This window comes from Pangasianodon hypophthalmus, chromosome 29 (assembly GCF_027358585.1).
Source record: "Pangasianodon hypophthalmus isolate fPanHyp1 chromosome 29, fPanHyp1.pri, whole genome shotgun sequence".
Taxonomy (NCBI): domain Eukaryota; kingdom Metazoa; phylum Chordata; class Actinopteri; order Siluriformes; family Pangasiidae; genus Pangasianodon; species Pangasianodon hypophthalmus.
This window is the reverse complement of record NC_069738.1, coordinates 13,280,637-13,303,581: the sequence shown is the minus strand read 5'-3', so window position 1 is coordinate 13,303,581 and position 22,945 is coordinate 13,280,637. Positions and strand designations below refer to the sequence as shown.

The window sequence follows — 22,945 nt, the reverse complement described above, 5'->3', positions numbered from 1 at the left end:
TGTACTTTAGTCTGCAGTTATGTATATTTTACAATTTAGTAGATCTAGAATTTTTTATTTTCCAAACTTGTTTTCCAAACTTATTTACTCATTATAAAATATTGGAAAAGTAGGAGCCCCTACTAGACACTTTTGGACAGAATGAATGAAATATTAATTAACTATCTGATGACAGCAAGAAACAAAGGGAGGGGTGGCTAATATTGAGTCAATAAAAGATGTATACTGATGATTGGGTGAATGTTGGGACCAAAAATGTGCAAGGCGGGTCCTTCATTCTCTCTGTGGTTATAATGATATCATGTGTGGTGACGAGAACCTTTCCTGGTATTCTGATCAGCAGTGGCCCATGTCCCTGTCTTTTTTGAGCCTGACTGCATGGTCTCCAGATGTTGATTAAACAGTGCTTGTTATATTGCAAAGGCTTTGGATGTGTTGGTTTCTTTCAAACTGTATTTTATTGTGTGTGTGTGTCTGTGTGCGTGTGTGTGTCTGTGTGTGTATTGCAGCCCTAATGTTTCCTGTCTTTAAAAACACAGTCAAGGAAGTACTTCCAGTTTTATCTAACTCCTGCCAGCACAGTGCTGAATGATAATACACAACATAATGTTTACTGTATATGCCATGTGTGAAGCAGAATGTACAGTGCATTCAGAAAGTATTCAGACCCTTTCATTTTTTTCCACATTTTATGCTGCAGTCTTTTTCCACATCAATCTACACTCCATACCCTATAATGACAAAGCTGGTGGTTTAGGGTAGGGGGGTGTCACCAGGATCCAAACATCCCAGTTTACCAAAACACTCTAGGCCCATAAACCTAAGAATAAAGCTATTTACAAATAGATTTTAACCCCCCTACGCCTATTTCTCACACATTCATTCAGGTTTGTTGATGCTGGCCGTAACCCTGGCCGTATTCTGTCCCAGGGAGCCCTCATGTCTGTGTTACCTTCTGGCTCTCCCTTTTAGTTATGCTGTCATAGTTAGTCTTGATGGAGTTCCTGCTTGCATCGTGTACATCATCTTAAACCATTACAGTACAAGAGCATACCTAATAATCTGTGTTATTTCTCTCTCTCTCTCTCTCTCTCTCTCTCTCTGTTACATGTTACTCCTGAGATACCAGTGATCCTGGTTACTTCTGCCCTCCAGACCTCCCTGATCCATCAGGAGGGACCCACTTCTGCTTGGAGCCTTGCACGCCAGAAAATCACTCACAGCTGCTGAAGATGGCACAGCATGGATAGCCTACAGATCACCATGGGTTTACTGTGGATGGTAACACACAGACACCCTAAATATGACTGTGGATGTTCTTTCTTGGATAGCCTTTAGACAGTAATTGCTAAGAACAGTTTACACTTCAGTCTCAATCATTGAACAGTTGATACCTTCAGGTTGACACAAGAAACTTAAACTTAAAACTCATACTCAAGTTAATTCTAACACACACATCACTCCTTGACTCTGTAATATACAGTTATAGAAGCAGAATGATTTTTTAATCACACTATCTGGTGTTACCCAGAAGAGGATGGGTTCCCTTTTGAGTCTGCTTTCTCTCAAGGTTTCTTCCTCATGATGGCTCAGGGAGTTGTTTCTTGCCACCATCAACTCTGGCTTGCACATTAGGGACTAATTTAAACTAAAAATTATTTTTTTCCATATTTCTATAATGTTGCTTTGTGACAATGTCCACTGTTAAAAGTGCTATACAAATAAAATTGAATTGAATTGAAACCAATTGTTACTAGATAATAGCTAGCTAATGCCATATAACTATACAATGTTAGCAAGATACATTGTGTGCAGTGTGGTCACAGGGTGGCAGCTGCCACATTTAAATAGGCTTTGCCATGTATCATTACTCCACATAGATAACTATTCTGCCAGCTATCCATAAATAAACAAGAGTCCATTATTCATGAGTCGATTCCCAGAACTAGTACAGCAGACACAGGAACCTGATATGCACCACTTTCCAGTCCAATACAGTGAACTGGATTGAATTCTGGAGTGAAATTAGAAAAAAAAATTGGTTATAAAGGAGCTGACATGATCACAACAGACATGAAAACAGGACGACAGGATGCCACCCCATGCACGCTTTCTTGACCCACCACTTCTACCTAGCCAAAGACTCGAGGCCACCAAGCAGCATTGGACATTGGATATTTAGCCCTTTTGTACATACCTGTCAAACATTAGCTCACATTAACATGGCATAAATTATTACATAACTATATAGAAATAGTGAAATAGAAATTTTGATAGCATTTTCAGGTCCGAGAGCATCTGAGCAGGGTGGTCTGTGAATTGAATGAATGAACCTTGGTTTTGTGAAGCAATAAAAAAAGAGGGAGGGGCTGTGGTCTGTGGTCACTAAAAGTGCAGAATGTGCTGTTTATTTTTGTCTTCTTTAGCCATTCAGATGTTGATTTTCTGGTGTGCTTGGGATCATTGTCCTGTTGCATGACCCAATTTCAGCCCAGCTTATGCTGCTGGGCAGATGGCCTCACTTTTGTCTTAAGAATATGCTGGTATAAATAGGAGTTTATTGCTGTCTCAATGACTGCAATATATATCATTTATACTTGTAATTTATTTTATATAAACTCAGCAAGGCTCTGGCAGTTTGTGTATATTTTGAGTTCATTTTCCTTCTATATTATGTCTTATAATCAGACGATTTCCAAAGCACATCTCACAAATGTTGCATGCATATATGTGAACTGGTTTTGTCTTAAAATAAAAACTAAGTGGTTTTGAGATTTTTGATAGAACCAAGTCAGTTATCTGGTCATTTTGTAACATGCACATTGCTGGTTTTGTTGGTAGCACAGATATCATTTTTCTCTGACCAATTTGGAGATGAAAACTACAAAAACTATAGTTTGGTCAAGAGATACAAAAAAGATGTTGGCCTTGTTCTGTGGCTTATAGAGAATTTTTAATTGTCCTCTCATTGTTTGCCTTTCTAATTCTATGGCTACATGTTTTAATAGGAGCCATGTTCTATAGTTTGTATAATAATTTTTTTCACAGTAGAAATATAAGTTTGTGTTTTACATTTTTTGGTCAAACAAATTGCATGCCACCTTGACCCAAAACCATGGACTGGCAAAACCTTTTATATAAGTCTTTGGTTTTAATAGTATTCTTTTCTGACTGAGGTATGTAATACACTTGGTCCAGTTTTTTTTAAAGGAGGCTGTTGGGAAATTTGGCCTAATGGCCACAAGGGTTGGAACTTTTAACTACATTTCTCTTGTCTCATTTATAATTTACTACCTAACAATAATTCTAGTCTCTTTATTAACCCCTTTAATTCACAGTATTTTATTCAGTTGTTTATCTATAGTCATATTATTTAGTAACTACTTATTTAGTACCCACCGTGAAACTAATAGGAAAGGTTTACAGTTAGAGTGTAGAATACAAGTTTGGACCTGTCAGCAGATCCTGGAAGTTTAAGAGGTTATGTATACATCAGAGTTGATTGTATCTGTGTAACACATTTCTTTCACAAGGTTATGTTCAGTATTGTGGGTTGTTTTTATTCCAGAAGTTTCCTCAACAAACTACTGGAAACTACTTTGATGTCCTCATGCTCATGGTAAGCATCTGTTTGGTCTAAAACCTTTTATTTTTCAGTGTTACATAATGTAACTTTATGATATATTTGTATGTCACAGTATACCCTTTGCCTCTGTAAATAAACTCAATTTACCTTCACAGAGATTATGTAGTATTATGTCTTATTGTTAACAATATTTGTCCCTGTCCCTATCACATTTGCTTGATTAATCCATGTCCCTTATGTCTTTTAGAATGATGTACCATTAATCCACCAGTGGTGGTTGTTTTTCCTGATGGAACAGTCTCAGATAAAGGGATACGACCTCTCTGCAAGTGTGATGAGGCTTTTGGATTATTGGAAGACACCCTTCAGGCTCTTTTTAGAGTATCTAGGATAATCCCTACAGAAGTCTTGCCTTATATGCAAGTCTTGATTGACCAGACAGCAGAGGAGAAGCTAGTAGACTTTATAGTGAAAGCCTAGGGGACCCAGCAGCATTTATTGGTATATTGTTTGCAATTAAAATTAAAGTTTTGTCATTAACACTACACCACAGTCAACTATGGACACTTCTGCTTAGCAGTGGTAGCTCAGTTGTTAGGTTGTGGATCTTTTGCACTTTTTTCTGACCATAGAGGATACTGAGTGTTAATGAGCCTTCATAGTGGCTGGACAGAATCCACAAAAGCCAGCTCTTCAGGTGCCTGTGTACCCGGGCTCTCAGGAACAGCTTCTTTTACCTGATATCCTCAAAACTGCACCAACAGCATTGGTATCAGAGCTCAATTGCAGTTCAAAATGAAAAAGATTAAAATTTAGATAAATCAAACATCTTCTTTTATAAAATTGTTTATAATACAGATAAAGTAATAAAGTAATTAAGTAATAAAGTTCAAACACACATTTAATCTGCAGCTGCACCCATTTTCTTCCTTGGTCATAGGAGAGTAGCGGACTAAGATAATATAATTATATACATAGTCTTACAGGGACATGGCCCAAAAGAATGAGAAGAAAAATGTATCAAAAATTCATAGTTCTTAGTTCTATTTGTTTATTTCACACTGTTCTAGCATTCATTAAACATTTATTACATGCCTGTATTTGTTGTATGCGTCTCACCTCATAGAAAATTTAATACAACTACTAGTAGTATCATATTATTACCTCTTTACTGGTCTAAATTTCAAACAATCAATGTAGACTGAATAAGCATGAAATACACCATGAGCCAACATGATTCGCCTACACCAGCTATTTTTAGGTGAAGCAGAATAGTTAGCTGTATTTAGTACATTATGAATACACCCACTGAAAATATACCCAAATACATGCCATCGTGATTTGTCGAGTTTAGTCCTGATTTTGAAATTGCCCCTCTCTTGACCATAGCAAGATCCCCAGTTAGAGACTAAGCAAGAAGCTCAAAAACAAGAACTCAAAATCAGGTGTACCCAATCCTCCACCATCATTGTCTGTTGCACATTTTCTCTCTGTGCTCTGCCTTTTTTTAATTACCTTTATTTTTAGATTTAAATAAACCCATGATAAAAGTACCAGTAGCCCCAAGAGCAGTGCCTACACTACCACCAATGCCTGCACCAATGCCTGCACCAACACCTGCACCAATAACACCGGCAGAAACAACACCCACTATAGCTCCAACTACACATCCAACTACAGATGCATCTCCACCTGCAACACCGCTAGCAATATGCAAAAACTTCTTGTTTCTTCTGCAAAATGCTTCAAAATCCTCCTTGTCTTTCCCTTTTGTCTCCTCTCTTCTGAAACTGTCTGTTTTTTCTCCTCCTCTCACCTGAGTCTTTCTGTTTCCTCCCTCCTCCTCCTCTCTCATGAGTCTCTCTGTTTTCTCCCTCCTTTTCCTCTCCTCCCTCATCCTTCTCTCCTCCTTCAGCGCTTGTGCTAATCTCTTTATTTCCTCGCTCGTCCTGCTCCACACATCCTCCTCTCTCCTGAGTCTCTCTGTTTCCTCCTTTCTTTTCCTCTCCTCCTCTCTCCTGAGTCTTTCTGTTTCCTCCCTCATCCTTCTCTCCTCCTTCAGCGCTTGTGCTAATCTCTTTATTTCCTCGCTCGTCCTGCTCCATTCATCCTTTTCTCTCCTGGGATTGTCCATTTCCTCCCTCATGCTCCTCCTCCTCCTCCTCATATGCTCCTCTCTCTTGAGTCTCTCCCTTTCCTCTCTCATCCTCCTGTCCTCCTCCTCTTGCTTGAGTTTCTCTGTTTCCTCCCTCATCCTTTTCTCCTTCTCCTCTTGCCTGTCTCTCACTGCTTCCTCATATATCTGATTGGAGTAGCAGGTTCCTCCATTTTCCTCCACCATTCTGTCTATCCTCTCCAGTAGCTTACTGACCTGCTCTCTGTTTCTCAGTTGTTTATTGTTGAAGATGTGATATCCACCTCCACACTCATCAACTAGTTTACTGAGAGATCTGTTCTCCTGAATCAACATATCTACAGACTTCTTCTCTAACAAGTCTCCATGGGTGAAGAGAAATATTGTGTATTTTTTCATCTCTCTTCCAAAAATCAGCTCTAATTTTTGAAAAACATTTTCCTCCTGTTCAGTGAATCTGATGTTAGCAGGCTGGACATAAAGGAAAGCGTGGGGTCCTGGACTGGACAGATAAAAACTCCTTCCTATCTCCATACCTAACTTCTCAGAGCATAGTCTTGTGTCGAATAACCCTGGTGTGTCGATAACAGATATATTCCTCCCTGAAACCATTGCCTGATGCAGTTCACACTCTGATGTTATCGAGGATGAACTGAACTCAGATTTGAATCTCTTCTCTCCCAGGATGGCGTTTCCTGTAGTGCTCTTCCCAACACCAGTCTTACCCACCAGTATGATTCTCCTGTGAAGAGAATCTTTTTTAGGATCTGGTGGTGTTGTCCGAGGAAATCCCATTTCTGGAGCTGAAAGTGGATAAAAAAAGAACAATATTGCACAGTTCAATATGTCCTTACATTTCTGTTCACCTTTGGTGTTAAAAAGATATTTATAAACACATCAATTCTTCTCAGGAAATGCATTTTTATGTATTAATACCCACCCATATGAATCTATAGCTAAACCCTGCCCTGTTAAGTCTGATTTACTGGCAGTGTTTCAGATGATGAGTAGAGTTAGTGCCCTGTTAAAGATATGCCAATCAAATAATTTTAATCAATTTTATATTTACTGTGTGTGTGTGTGTTTATGTGTGTGTGATTCCAATATGGACAAGAATTTAAACTTGTTTCCATGCACTGAGAAAAGAACAATAACCTGTTTACTCTAAATTAATGCGGCATGGAAGCAGCTTTTGTGTCATTACCAAAGTTTACGAAAGTTTTTAAGGAATTTTATGCTTTCTGATGCTTGTGTGTATTTAACACATATTTAATACATCTCTTACACTCTTTTAGCAGTATTTTAGCCAAGTGTGTGCATGTGTGTGCAGGTGTCAGAAACCTGAAACTGTTTTTTGGTTCTACTGTGTAAAACATCTGTTTATACTGCCTTCGATGGGTGACATCAGTAATAAGAGCACAATTTATCCTGGGTCTGCTGTGTTTTTGGAATGAATTGCGGGGCAGTTTGAACCAGATTGCTTCATTGCAAGTCAGAGTGTAAAGTCAAGAAGAGTCAGAATTTTGGTTGCACAACAGACACTTAAGTTATGCCATAAATAGTAGCACATGTGATCATACATGAAAACTTAGTCACACAGAGTGATGGATTTCACCATCCAATCACACATGATCAGATATAAACAGGAAATACTGTTTCCACAATCAAAATGTTTTGAGATGCGGAGAAGCAGTTATATCCAGCTTTTTTCAGTGTAATATATTTACTCCAGGTTAGTTATATGTTAACTGTCACATAATGCGAGTGGAGATGGATGCAACTGCAGTAAGCGTTTATTGAGAGGCAGGCAGACAAAACCAAAAATGAAGACCAAACACAAAGTGAAAAACAAGCACCAGGTCAGGCGATCTGCAAACAGGCATAACAGCTGGGTAGGTCGAAAGTCAGGAGGCGAAATACTGAACAATACTGCACGAAGCACAAAGACACATGTGGGGTATAAGTATACAAACTAATCAAGGGTAAATAGGGAGCAGGTGAGATTGATCATGACACCTGAGAGGAAACATCCAATAACAATACAGGGGTGGTGACAGGACAGAAACCAAAAGTAAAAGTAAAGTAAGTAAGTCCTGTCACCCCAGAAGCGCATTGGTCTCAGGCATTAGCACATTGTGGGAGGCTGCACCACAGGCTCTGGCATGAACAGAACTTGGGAGACAGTGCCGTCTGCCTCTGGCAGGAGCATGCCATGGGAGGCCGCACCATCAGCTTCCTCCTTTTCCTCTCCTGGAGCTTAGCAGGGGAGACCACCTGGAGCTCACGAGGTGAGGCCACCACATTGGCCTCTGGCTGGAACTCGGAAGGTGAGACCACCTTGTTAGTCTCAGGCTGGAGCTCTGGAGGTGAGGCTGCCATGTTGGCCTCTTCATAGTAGCTGGTGAACAGCTGAAAGGGGTCCAGACTCCCAGACTCTTTCATGTTCACACTCACTAGATTACACACACCTGGACTCAATCACCTTCACTCAACACTTACAGTATAAATAGACTATCAGTTCTCACACTCATTGTGAAGTATATGCACTGTGTTATTGTGCCAGTCGATACCAAGCCTTGATTTATTGTTTGTTTACTTGGTTTGATCTAGTTCCTGTTCTTCATATGTTTGCTCTTGCCTGCCTTTGTTTATGCTGTTTGCACATCACTTGACCCTTTTTTTGTTTTTTGATCACGTTTTTGGATTATGTCTTTGTCCTGTTTGCCACAATTAATAAAACCACTGAGTACCTGCACTTGCATCCTCAACTGTTTCCTGACAGAATACTTTGCGACTCCATGGATGCAGCAGGAAGCAACGAGTGGCACCCAGTGCTAGCAGCACAGGGCCACTTCATAGGAGCGCAGCAGCAGCAGATCAACATGTTGACCAAACAGCTAGCACAGCTCAGAGCCGCCACACCAGCTACACCAATTCTACCTCCAGCTGCTTCTCTGTCTGCTACACCACTCATTGCTCACCCAGAGAAGTATGCCTGTGACTCCGCTGGCTGCAAGAGTTTCATGCTGCAGTGCGTGCTTACTTTGCTGGTCAAAATGGGATCCCGGACAGCACCAGGGTCACTCAGTTTGTCAGCCTGGATTTGGAACCACGCTAGAATTTGGAGCCAAGATGTAGAACCAAGAGGGAGAGCACTCTGTCTCCTCTGATTGCTTCCTACAGCATTTCAAGGAAGTCTTTGACCATTCATCTGAGGACAAAGAGACTGGTGAGGAACTCATAGCCCTCAAGCAAGGTAATCAGATTGCTGCTGAGTGTGCTCTTGATTCCGCGCTTTGGTGATGGGTAGTGGCCAGAACGAGACAGTTCTCAAGGTCTATTGCCAGGGGCTAAATGATGACCAGCTCAGTGAACTGGCCTGTCATGATGACCAGGACACCCTCAACACCTTAATCGACATGTCCAACCAACATGACACTCTGATCAAGAACTGCTGAGCTGAGAAGGTGATCGTCACTCCCGTTCCAGAACTCCAGGCCACAGATCCCATGCAACTTGGCCAGATGAGGCTCGATGCTTTGGAACACCAATGGTGTCAGAAAGAGAGGTTATGTTTTTACTGTGGCATTCCCCAAAATCAGATTGCACAGTGCTCGTCTCAGCGTGGCAGCAGAGTTCCACAGTCTATGACTGAGCAAGCGGCCTCCAAGTCTTGCTCCACCACAGTGAGTCTCCTGCCAGTTTCTTCTCTTGCCACAATTTTGTAATTCCTATACAGGTAATGCACTCAGGAAATCTCTATTCTGTCTTAGTGCTGATCAACTCTGGTGTGGCAGGGAGCTTCACAGATGGCGCCTCGCCCAAAAACTCCAGTGACCCTTACTGCCACTGCAATGCAAATTCAAGCTCTAGGCCCTCGACAGCGGACACATTGGAAGGGGATCAGTAACCCAAGGCACCAAACCCCTCATCCTCCATGTCAGCGCACTACACCAGGAACACATCTCTCTTCTGTTCACTGTAACCACTAAGTTCCTGTTGGTCCTGGGGTTCCCCTGGATGCAAACCCATGACCCCCAAATCTCATGGAAGAAACGTGAAATCGCACACTGGTCCACACACAGTCATGCCAATTGTCTTTGTACAATTGGTGGCCTCCACCTTCATCAAAACCCAGACACCACAGCACCTGTGATCATACCTCCAAAATACCAAGAGTATTGTGAAATATTCAGTAAAGCCAAGGCCAGAGGCCTTCCTCCTCATCACCCCTATGACTCTGCAGTTGAGTTGCTGGCTGATCCCACACCCCCGCTAAAGAGCACAGGCTATGAAAGAATACATCAAGGAAGCCCTTAAGCAGGGGTACATCCACCACTCTACCTCACCAGTTTCCGCCGGATTCTTCTTTGTGGGGAAAAAGGGAATGGAATAAAGCCATACATCAACTATCTGATGCTGAACCAAGTCGTGGTCAAATATCGCTATACTCTGCCCCCGTTCCAGCCATCCTAGAGCAACTTCGTGAGGCAAGAATTTTCACAAAACTCAAGCTGCGAAGTGCCTACAATCTTGTGTGCATCAAGGAGGGAGATGAGTGGAAGAGTGCCTTTAGCACGACCTGGTCATTTTGATTATCATTGGGCTATCTTTGTCACCTGCAGTGTTTCAGTGTCTCATTACTGACGTGCTGCAGCAAATGTTGGGAAAGTATGTTATCACCTACATCGACAATATTCTTATCTACTCCCCCGACAAAGTCACCCACATCCAGCACGTCAAAAGAGTCCTGTCACAGTACCAGCTTTATGTAAAGGGGGACAAATATGAATTCCATGTGCAAAAGGTGGCCTTCCTATATCCTATATCATAGGACCAAAGGGGGTGCTTATGGACCAGGACAAGGTCTCAGCAGTAACCAACTGGTCTGTAACCACCAATGACAAGGAACAGAAATGGTTCTTGGGATTTGCCAACTTCTACCAGCGTTTCATAAGGGGCTTCAGGAGCAACGCAGAACCTTTGACTGCTCTGTTAAAGGAGGGGACCAAGAGCCTGCAGTGAGACGTCTCAGCAAGCAAGCTTTTAAACACAGAGACTGGAGTACGGGTTGTCCTCTCCCAGCAGTCAGGAGAAAAGCCCAACCTCCACCCAATTGCCTTCTTATCCCCTGCTGAGAGGAACTACGAGTGAGAGCCAACCAGCACAGAGCCGTGTGTGTGTGTATTTATAAAATAAAACTGCTGAAAAGTGAAAGTAAAAGATAAAGAGTAAAGCACCTTTTTGATTTGTTCCAAGCCTGCCTCCAGCTTCGTCATTCCCCACCTGAACCTGGGAAGCGTTACGCTGGTGCCGAAACCCAGGAAAACTGATGAAAAGACACCATCATGGAGTCTTCACTGCTGGCCGAGATCATTACGACCCTTGCCAACCTCCACCAGACCCAGCATCAGGCCCTCCTCCAGCTGCGCCGCGAGCAGGAGCAGTGCATCAAGGAGCTGCTCGATGTCCAGATGGTGGATAGGCAGGTGCTCTACGGCTTGGTCCAGCAAGCAGGTATTCCAGCTGTGGCCCCAGTGGCCATGCCCCACGTCACCCTAGCCAAGATGGGAGAAGCCCAACTTGCGGCCCAGCAGCTGCCGGTTGCCAACATGCCGGAGTACCCGGACTGAAAACAGACGATTTTGCAACAGGTTGACTGCACCCGGAACAGCACCGTCAGCGTTTTCACTCGCTGTCCCTCCCCGAGCTCATCTGTCTGTTCGGCAGGTGAACCCCCCTCTTCTCGCTCTCATCCCTCCCCTCCTCTTCCCCCTTTCCCCATCCCTGCACCATGGAAACAGGGGTCAACCCGCTCCATACCCATCCCTTCCCCTCCCATCCCTCTCTGCCTGTTTCCTCTTCCCCTCAAGTCGGTGGATCCGGGGCTGCAGGTGTGGGAGTAAAGTCCGGGCCGACATGCTGGCATTGCGAGGATCCTGGGCACTTCCAGGACCAGTGCCACATAATGGAGGTGGGGCACTGGTCCGGATCCCCAACGTGCCACAAGCCACCCCCGACCGAGCTGGGACGTACCTCATACCTGTAAGTGTCCAAGGGGGTACATACCACGTGTTGGTGGATTCGGGATGTAACCAAGCCTCAATTCACCAACGTTTGGTTCAAGGGGAGGCATTGGGAAATGTACATTTGGTGAAGGTGAGGTGTGTGCACGGGGATATTCACGAATATCCGTTGGTGCCCGTCATCATTAAATTCCGGGGACAAAAACACATTGTAGAGGTGGTGGTTAGTCCTCACCTCATCCATCCACTAATCCTGGGGACAAATTGGCCAGGGTTTCAAGCATTATTGAAAGAAATGTTTGTGGATGGATCCTCCAGTAGTAAGAGACAGTGTGGAATGTGCACAGCATTGGCAGGGGAGGAGGTGCCGGGGCTGTCAATATCAGCTCCACATTAGGGGGACACAGGGATTGGGGAGGGCCCTGCTCCTCCCCTCTTGGCGGGGATTCCCCTCAGGGATTTCCCCTTGGACCAGTAATGTGATGAGACCATGAGGCACGCCTTCGACCAAGTGAGAGTAATCGATGGTCAGTAAATTCTGCCTAATGTTGGGCTCTTCCACCCCTATTTTTCAATGATTAAGGATAGGTTATATTGAGTGATGCAGGACACTGAAACTCGGGAAGAAATGACCCAATTGTTGGTCCCGAAGAGCTGTCGGAAATTGTTATTCCAGGCAGATCAGCATAATCCGATGGTGGGGCACTTAGGACAGGACAAAACACTGAACCGGCTCATGACCTGCTTCCATTGGCCGGACATTCGCGGCAATGTTCACAGGTGGTGTGCAGCATGTCGCGAATGTCAGCTGGTGAATCTGCCAGCCACCCCAACAGCACCATTGCGCCCACTTCCATTAATCAAGGTTAATTAATCCCCTTCAAAAGAAAGGACCTCTTTGGGCCATTAGATCGAACTGCATGAGGCCATCGCTTTGTGTTAGTTCTAGTGGACTATGCAACGCAATACCCGGAAGCAGTGCCTCTCTGCAACATCTCCGTACGTAAAGTTGCGGAGGCACTCTTCCATGTCATCTCCTGAGTTGGGATCCCGAAAGAGATCCTGACTTATCAGGGCATGTCTTTCATGTCATAAACACTAGGCAAGCTTTAGGATTTGCTGGGGATTAAATCGATTCGCACCAGCGTTTACCATCCGCAGACCAATCAAACGCTAAAAAATATGATTCGTAAGTTCATGAGACAACCCCAGTCCCTTATGGAGACCACTTCTCTCTGTCCCAAGATGTTGTCAAGTTGCAGGCGGAGTTTTCTGATGTGTTCTTGCCTCTACCTGGTCGCACTGATCTCATAGATCACCACATACAGACACCCCAGGGGTGGTAGTACGCAGCCGCCTGTCTACTCAAGCATAAAAAAAAATGGGTCATGGGCAGGTGCATCCCCAAATTTATAAGACAGCAGCGATAGTGGCCTGCCCAAGACCCAAGACCAAAAAGGAGGTGAGATGGTTTCTGGGACTGGCTGGCTATTATTGTAGGTTTGTGCCTAATTATTCAGATGGCACCAGCCTGCTGCCTGATCTTGCTAAAAAGGGGGTGCCAGATTCGGTCCAGAGGATGGAGCCCTGCCAGCAGGCTTTCACTCAGGTAAAAACTGCAGTCTGTGGCAGACCACTTTTACATACTTCTGATTTCTCTCTTCCTTTTGTTTTGCAGACAGACGCATTGGACAGAGGTTTGGGGGCCGTGTTGTCCAAGGTGGTGGAGGGGGAGGAGCGCCCTGTGCTGTGCATCAGCTGCAAGCTCTCCATGTGAGAGACTAAGTACAGCACAATAGAGAAGGAGTGTCTAGCCATAAAAAGTGTGCTGTTGGGACGGGCCTTCACCCTCTGTTCAGACCACGCCCGCTCCAGTGGCTCCACCACATGAAAGATCCCCTTAGTATCTGGCACTTCAGCCGTTTAAGTTCAAGGTGTTCCTCAGGCCAGGGGTGCACATGGCTGTGGCAGATTTCCCCTTCATGGAGAAACTGGGTGTCTCAGTAAGCCTACCTTCTGGCTACCACCTCCAAGCTATCGGCCAAGTGGAAAGGGTGAACCAGGAGATTGGGCAGTTCCTACGGGCTTTCTGTGCCGACAATCAGGAGGACTGGTCACAATTCCACACTTGGGCAGAATACGCCCAAATATCCCTGAAGCGCTCTGTAACAAACCTCACTCTGTTCCAATGCGTCGTGGGGTAATAGCTGCCACTGTTCCCATGGAACACCAACCCCACGGATTCACCCATTGTGGACAGATGGTTCCAGCGTAGTGAACAAGTGTGGGAACAGGCCCAACAACACCTTGGGCTTGTGGACCAGGTGAATAAAGAATATGCAGATAAACGGTGTGGTGACACACCCAGCAACAAACCAGGTGACCAGGTATGGCTTCCACCAGAGACCTACGGGTTACAGAGGGAAACCGAAAACTGTCACACCAATATGTCGGTCAAAGTCCTCCAGAGAATAAAAGATGTCACCAACAAGCTGGAAGTACCATGCCACAGTCATCTAGTTGTTCAAGACTCAGAAAGCCATGGCCAGAAAAATGTACAAGTACAACTGCTCTGGGGACAGTGGGTGGAACTTCTGTGGATAATTTTTGATTAGTATAGAAAAAAAGCGAGAAGGCTCCCTGACCAGGCCTGGGGCCTAATTTATAAAACTTTGCATGGATTCCAGAGAGATAGTGGGCATATGCATAAAACCAGGAAACTGCATGTGCACAAAAAAATTCTGATTTCTAAAACCTTGCATATGCTCACCTGCTTTAAAAATTACAGTCTTTTTGAAAATATGCGCAGGTGAAAAAGGCTTCTCTCCTGACTGGTTACCGCTCACAAATATCCATAAATAGTCAATGCAAATGCTTTCATACAAATATGGGGTGTCCCATTTATTTTTGAGTGAGGCAACATTGAAAATGGTGGAGAGAAAAGCAAAAAAGAGGATTGTTTGGGAATGCAAAAAGGAAGTTGTGTCAGAGATCTAGACAAAGGGACACAATTACCTCTAAAAGAAATAAAAGGGATTAGGTCTGAAATACCAATGACATTCAAAAGACTTGTTAAAAAATATCTTTGCACTGGTCTCAGCTATTCACAATCGATGCATGAATTTCTCACCCAGTCTCACAGGGTGAAAATTACGCTTGTATGGTGGGTAGAGAAGAGAAGTCAATTTCATTATGCCAACCAATATGGCTGGCATGATGGCGCTTAATGATGGCTGTGATATCCGCAAGTCATCCAAAGGTTGTTAAGAGCTCTAAGTGGACAGGTTTTGCATGTTGTTCTCTCTAAACCTGTGACAAGCTCCGCACATAGTTCCAAGAGAATGGCTCTTGGAAATTTAAATTGGCTCATTTGCTAGTCATCAGTGTGGTGTCTAAAAACATATTCTTGCCTTATTGTTTGGTTGGCGTGGTCTACTAACAATGCCAAAAACACCACTGGGTCATAGACAATGCATCGTTCTATATATATTTATTTATAGAACTATTTATATAATTTTGTAGCCTTTTAATGGATCTATGAATGTGTGAAATTGCTTAGACACTCAATTTCCTGCCAAGCATTTCTTTATAAATCCCTGTTTCTGAGTAGAAGGGCTGTATACGCACATTTCAGACCTTTTTTGTGTGTACACACTCTTTATAAATGAAGCCCCATGTCCCTCAGTGCTCACCTACACAGTGATTGAATATAAAATGAAAAACCACTTACGGATCATTTCTGGTGCCTCTGAGATTTTATTAATTAACTTTCTAACTTGATTTGGATTTTGGGAGAAGTTGTTGAAGACGTGATATCTGTTTTGAAATCTCTGTAGGACTTCTTTCACTTCTTCTGTCTGTTCTATAAACTGCTCAATAGTGAGATTTTCTCTCTCCAGTTTGTCTCCTTTGGTGAAGAGGATCCACGTGTTCTGGACAAGACATTCTGGTATAAAATACCCAATCAGACGAGCAGCTTGTTTTTCTTCAGAATCAAGTCTTTGTGCTTTTATCACCAACAGAATCACAGTGCGAGCTGAATCATTTAACTGGAAGAGAGATTGATATTGTTTTATTGTAATCTCATTGCTTGGTACTGGATTGAAGAATCCTGGTGTGTCATACACATTAAGAGTCACTCCATCAAAAGTCACACACTCCATTTGAACCTCTTGAGTTACAGCTTTAAAGCTGTTCTTGGAAATAAAAACATCTTTCCTCAGTAAAGTGTTTCCTGAAGCACTTTTTCCATATCCTGTTTTTCCAAGAAGAATGACATTAAAAAGCAGAGGACGAGTAAGACTCTTCTGGAGTGATGCCATTTTTCTATCCTCCTAAAATTACCTAAAGAAAAGGGAGGAAATCACTCATTTACTAGTCATGTCTATTGTTCTTACAATACACTCACCTGTGATGATTTTTCCCGCTAAGTAAAACTTCTTAAATATAGAACTACTTTGATACACGCAGTATGTGAAATTAAGAAAAAAGATTTGCAAAGAATAAAATAAAATGTTTAAAAACAATATTTGCCCAGAAATTACTTGAGGAGTGAATAAATATCAATGTGATATGCATGTTTGAAACTGAAAGAGTAAAGACACTGAAAAAAGAAGAGAGACAAGTAACATTTAATAAATGTATTGATATTGTAGCAAAGTAGGTTAAAACATTTATATAATCCTGTCATTCTGGAATATAAAAATGTCATGCTGAAATATACATACTCACCTTTTAATGAATTGTAACTGATTCAAAAAACACGTTTGATCGTTAACATAACCTGGCTCATCGGATGTGTAAGTCCACACAGGTGTTGATATCGAAAGGATGACTGATGATCTTGTTTATTCAAGTCGAACAGGTTTGCTCTCCTCAGTGAGACTGGCTGAGAAGCTTGTTGAAAGAGCTCTGGTGATGATAGACTCTATACTTCAGCAGGTGAAATCTCTAGGTGTGTTCCAAATATAGTCTATCTTTGATATCTTTTATATTATATTCTTCCTGTTCAGCAGACAAGCAGTCTAAACCGACCGTCTGCTCCCTGCCTTGAATCGACACTCAACTTACGCCATGTTGAGACTGCGTCTGTTTCCCAAGCTGAACAAAATGTAGAAAGTTTGTCTTAGCAAACTTGACATAAAATTAGATCTTACTAGATTCATAGCTAGCACCTTTGATCTGAAGCTAGGGTATTTAATTTCTTACATCCAGAGCGCTTTTTGTAAATGAAACTTTTATTTATGAGGGATTTAATGTACTGTGTTAACAGAAATGTGGATTAGACCTAATGAGTATGTAGTGTTAAATGTAGCTAGCCCTCCCAGATACAGTCATATACACACCACCCTCTTCTAACTTGTAATCTGTAAGTGTCACGGGTTGGAGAGGGAGATGGATGCAAGTGCAGATAATTTATTGTGTATAGTACAAACAAAACAACCCGAAAACAAATAACATAAACATGAACTATGGATACGAGGCAAGAGACAAACAGACTATAAGCGATAATGAAGCACACACAACAAACAACAACTACAACAAAAGCTTGATGGTGAGACACTGAAAAACTAGAACTTAAATAGTGGCGCTGAAAAGGTATAACAAGACACAGGTAAGAGTGATTAGCATGTGACATGCTGGAGCTGATGGGCACGGTAGTTCTGTGACATTATACATTATATATATATATATATATATATATATATAGAGAGAGAGAGAGAGAGAGAGAGAGACAGAGAGAAGCTAATAATTAGTCAGATAAGACTAAAGGCTCCAACAACATTTTCTAGTCTTTCAAGTCTATCAATATTTTGATTGAGCATTTGATCTGAGTATTTATCTGTCCAGTCCAGTGGTCTCATTTATTGCTTATGCTCATAGAAACTTGCATTTATAAAGAAATACGTGACAGCAAACAGGCCATACAAAACCCACATTCCTGCATAACCTGTCAAGGTATATTCAACTTCCTGTAAGGACGTGGGTGTGTGTGTGTGCGTGTTTTGGATGTGTGTATCCTTATGCCATTTTGAAGCTGAGAAAAGGGGAAAATCCATGAGAGCCATTGCAAGCATTGGGCATAGCCAATACGACAATACGGAGTGTCCTGAAAAAGAAAGAAACCACTGGTGTATTAACAACCAGACATCGAACATGTCGGCCAAGGAAAACAACTGCAGTTGATGACAGAAACACTGAGAGCTGTGAAGAACAACCCAAAAATAACAGTCAGAGGCATCACCAACAACCTCCACAAGGTAACACAATGAAGGTATCACAATCCATCGTTTGAAGAAGACTTCGAGAGCAGAAATAAAGAGGCCATAGCACAAGATGGAAGTAGTGTCTTGCTGGGCTTGCATGGCTGCTTCTGGAACAGACTCACTAATCTTTATTGATGATGTAGCTCATGATGGTAGCAGCAGAATAAATTCAGAAGTGTACAGAAACATTCTGTCTTCCAATTTACAGAGAAATGCATCCAATCTAATTGGGAGGAACTTCATCATGCAGCAAGACAATGACACAAAACACACTGCCAACACAACAAAGATCTTCATCAGGGGAAATATTGGAAGGTTTTAGACTGGCCAGTTCAATCACCAGACCTTAAACCAGTTGAGCAGCATTTCACCTCCTGAAGAGGAGACTAAATGGATAAACCCCAAACAAAAACTGAAAGAAGCTATGCTACAAGCCTAGAAGAGCACATTACAAGAAGAATGCAGCAGTTTGGTGATGTCACTGGGTTGCCAGCTTGATGCAGTTATTGCAAGCAAAGAATACGCAACCAAATAAAAAGTGTTATTTACTTTAATTTACTTTAAGACTATCTGTTCCTATGCTTTTGTGCACCTATAAATTATGTGGTCTACCACCAAAGATGCCATGTTCTAGGTTGGTTAACACATCTAGATGTAAAAATCAGGAAATGAAAGCTGAAATTCTGATCTATTGTCTCATATTCATACCACACCACGAGACTATATGTTGTAGGTGTGTTCAACTTACTGAAGTAGAACGTACACGGGTGCAGCTTGGGTGGATTCCCATGGCATTGTGAGAATACAGCTCCTATACCACAAGCAGCTTCCTTCAAATTAAAACATGTGATCCTATTCGAGATGTAAACAAACGTTTGTAAAGAATATTTAGTAATGTTAGATGGACTTGTAAACATTCCTTTCCAAGCTCCAACAACATTTTCTAGTCTATTGAGTCTATCAATATTTTGATTGAGTATTTGATTTGAGTATTTATCTGTCCAGTCCAGTGGTCTCATTTAGATAGACTTGTAAACATTCCTTTCCAAGCTCCAACAACATTTTCTAGTCTATCGAGTCTATCAATATTTTGATTGAGTATTTGATTATTTTTGAGTATTTGAGTATTTGATTCCTGCATAACCTGTCAAGGTATATTCAACTTCCTGTAAGGACGTGGGTGTGTGTGTGTGCGTGTTTTGGATGTGTGTATCCTTATGCCATTTTGAAGCTGAGAAAAGGGGAAAATCCATGAGAGCCATTGCAAGCATTGGGCATAGCCAATACGACAATACGGAGTGTCCTGAAAAAGAAAGAAACCACTGGTGTATTAACAACCAGACATTGAATATGTCGGCCAAGGAAAACAACTGCAGTTGATGACAGAAACACTGAGAGCTGTGAAGAACAACCCAAAAATAACAGTCAGAGGCATCACCAACAACCTCCACAAGGTATCACAATGAAGGTATCACAATCCATCGTTTGAAGAAGACTTCGAGAGCAGAAATAAAGAGGCCATAGCACAAGATGGAGGTAGTGTCATGGCTTGGGCTTGCATGGCTGCTTCTGGAACAGACTCACTAATCTTTATTGATGATGTAGCTCATGATGGTAGCAGCAGAATAAATTCAGAAGTGTACAGAAACATTCTGTCTTCCAATTTACAGAGAAATGCATCCAATCTAATTGGAAGGAACTTCATCATGCAGCAAGACAATGACACAAAACACACTGCCAACACAACAAAGATCTTCATCAGGGGAAATATTGGAAGGTTTTAGACTGGCCAGTTCAATCACCAGACCTTAAACCAGTTGAGCAGCATTTCACCTCCTGAAGAGGAGACTAAATGGATAAACCCCAAACAAAAACTGAAAGAAGCTATGCTACAAGCCGAGAAGAGCATCATACAAGAAGAATGCAGCAGTTTGGTGATGTCACTGGGTTGCCAGCTTGATGCAGTCATTGCAAGCAAAGAATACGCAACCAAATAAAAAGTGTTATTTACTTTAATTTACTTTAAGACTATCTGTTCCTATGCTTTTGTGCACCTATAAATTATGTGGTCTACCACCAAAGATGCCATGTTCTAGGTTGGTTAACACATCTAGATGTAAAACTCAGGAAATGAAAGCTGAAATTCTGATCTATTGTCTCATATTCATACCACACCACGAGACTATATGTTGTAGGTGTGTTCAACTTACTGAAGTAGAACGTACACGGGTGCAGCTTGGGTGGATTCCCATGGCATTGTGAGAATACAGCTCCTATACCACAAGCAGCTTCCTTCAAATTAAAACATGTGATCCTATTCGAGATGTAAACAAACGTTTGTAAAGAATATTTAGTAATGTTAGATGGACTTGTAAACATTCCTTTCCAAGCTCCAACAACATTTTCTAGTCTATCGAGTCTATCAATATTTTGATTGAGTATTTGATTATTTTTGAGTATTTGAGTATTTGATTCCTGCATAACCTGTCAAGGTATATTCAACTTCCTGTAAGGACGTGGGTGTGTGTGTGTGCGTGTTTTGGATGTGTGAATCCTTATGCCATTTTGAAGCTGAGAAAAGGGGAAAATCCATGAGAGCCATTGCACGCGTTGGGCATAGCCAATACGACAATACGGAATGTCCTGAAAAAGAAAGAAACCACTGGTGTATTAACAACCAGACATCGAACATGTCGGCCAAGGAAAACAACTGCAGTTGATGACAAACACTGAGAGCTGTGAAGAACAACCCAAAAATAACAGTCAGAGGCATCACCAACAACCTCCACAAGGTAACACAATGAAGGTATCACAATCCATCGTTTGAAGAAGACTTCGAGAGCAGAAATAAAGAGGCCATAGCACAAGATGGAAGTAGTGTCTTGCTGGGCTTGCATGGCTGCTTCTGGAACAGACTCACTAATCTTTATTGATGATGTAGCTCATGATGGTAGCAGCAGAATAAATTCAGAAGTGTACAGAAACATTCTGTCTTCCAATTTACAGAGAAATGCATCCAATCTAATTGGGAGGAACTTCATCATGCAGCAAGGCAATGACACAAAACACACTGCCAACACAACAAAGATCTTCATCAGGGGAAATATTGGAAGGTTTTAGACTGGCCAGTTCAATCACCAGACCTTAAACCAGTTGAGCAGCATTTCACCTCCTGAAGAGGAGACTAAATGGATAAACCCCAAACAAAAACTGAAAGAAGCTATGCTACAAGTCTAGAAGAGCATCACACAAGAAGAATGCAGCAGTTTGGTGATGTCACTGGGTTGCCAGCTTGATGCAGTTATTGCAAGCAAAGAATACGCAACCAAATAAAAAGTGTTATTTACTTTAATTTACTTTAAGACTATCTGTTCCTATGCTTTTGTGCACCTATAAATTATGTGGTCTACCACCAAAGATGCCATGTTCTAGGTTGGTTAACACATCTAGATGTAAAACTCAGGAAATGAAAGCTGAAATTCTGATCTATTGTCTCATATTCATACCACACCACGAGACTATATGTTGTAGGTGTGTTCAACTTACTGAAGTAGAACGTACACGGGTGCAGCTTGGGTGGATTCCCATGGCATTGTGAGAATACAGCTCCTATACCACAAGCAGCTTCCTTCAAATTAAAACATGTGATCCTATTCGAGATGTAAACAAACATTTGTAAAGAATATTTAGTAATGTTAGATGGACTTGTAAACATTCCTTTCCAAGCTCCAACAACATTTTCTAGTCTATTGAGTCTATCAATATTTTGATTGAGTATTTGATTTGAGTATTTATCTGTCCAGTCCAGTGGTCTCATTTAGGTGGACTTGTAAACATTCCTTTCCAAGCTCCAACAACATTTTCTAGTCTATCGAGTCTATCAATATTTTGATTGAGTATTTGATTATTTTTGAGTATTTGAGTATTTGATTCCTGCATAACCTGTCAAGGTATATTCAACTTCCTGTAAGGACGTGGGTGTGTGTGTGTGCGTGTTTTGGATGTGTGTATCCTTATGCCATTTTGAAGCTGAGAAAAGGGGAAAATCCATGAGAGCCATTGCAAGCGTTGGGCATAGCCAATACGACAATACGGAGTGTCCTGAAAAAGAAAGAAACCACTGGTGTATTAACAACCAGACATTGAATATGTCGGCCAAGGAAAACAACTGCAGTTGATGACAGAAACACTGAGAGCTGTGAAGAACAACCCAAAAATAACAGTCAGAGGCATCACCAACAACCTCCACAAGGTATCACAATGAAGGTATCACAATCCATCGTTTGAAGAAGACTTCGAGAGCAGAAATAAAGAGGCCATAGCACAAGATGGAGGTAGTGTCATGGCTTGGGCTTGCATGGCTGCTTCTGGAACAGACTCACTAATCTTTATTGATGATGTAGCTCATGATGGTAGCAGCAGAATAAATTCAGAAGTGTACAGAAACATTCTGTCTTCCAATTTACAGAGAAATGCATCCAATCTAATTGGGAGGAACTTCATCATGCAGCAAGACAATGACACAAAACACACTGCCAACACAACAAAGATCTTCATCAGGGGAAATATTGGAAGGTTTTAGACTGGCCAGTTCAATCACCAGACCTTAAACCAGTTGAGCAGCATTTCACCTCCTGAAGAGGAGACTAAATGGATAAACCCCAAACAAAAACTGAAAGAAGCTATGCTACAAGCCTAGAAGAGCACATTACAAGAAGAATGCAGCAGTTTGGTGATGTCACTGGGTTGCCAGCTTGATGCAGTTATTGCAAGCAAAGAATATGCAACCAAATAAAAAGTGTTATTTACTTTAATTTACTTTAAGACTATCTGTTCCTATGCTTTTGTGCACCTATAAATTATGTGGTCTACCACCAAAGATGCCATGTTCTAGGTTGGTTAACACATCTAGATGTAAAAATCAGGAAATGAA

The 22,945-nt window shown here is 42.0% G+C and overlaps 1 protein-coding gene across 1 annotated transcript; it reads right to left on the bottom strand.

The window, feature by feature from the left end:
• Positions 1–4,551: 4,551 nt before the first annotated feature.
• LOC113535183 (reticulocyte-binding protein homolog 2a-like) lies at positions 4,552–16,628 on the bottom strand. Its single transcript, XM_026928389.3, has 3 exons — positions 16,478–16,628; positions 15,477–16,090; positions 4,552–6,523 (listed from the first exon to the last, which is right to left on the bottom strand). The coding sequence occupies exons 2-3, from the start codon at positions 16,066–16,068 to the stop codon at positions 5,094–5,096; spliced, it is 2,022 nt and encodes a 673-aa protein (XP_026784190.3). The 5' UTR covers positions 16,069–16,090; positions 16,478–16,628; the 3' UTR covers positions 4,552–5,093.
• Between the last annotated feature and the right edge of the window lie 6,317 nt (positions 16,629–22,945).

What these genes read in the sequence shown, in the direction of transcription:
- LOC113535183 (XM_026928389.3), bottom strand. Translation starts at nt 16,068, where the DNA reads ATGGCATCACTCCAGAAGAGTCTTACTCGTCCTCTGCTTTTTAATGTC. An exon ending in AGAGGCACCAGAAATGATCC is followed by an intron (nt 6,524 to 15,476) that starts GTAAGTGGTTTT and finishes ATCCACTTTCAG; the next exon opens with CTCCAGAAATGGGATTTCCT.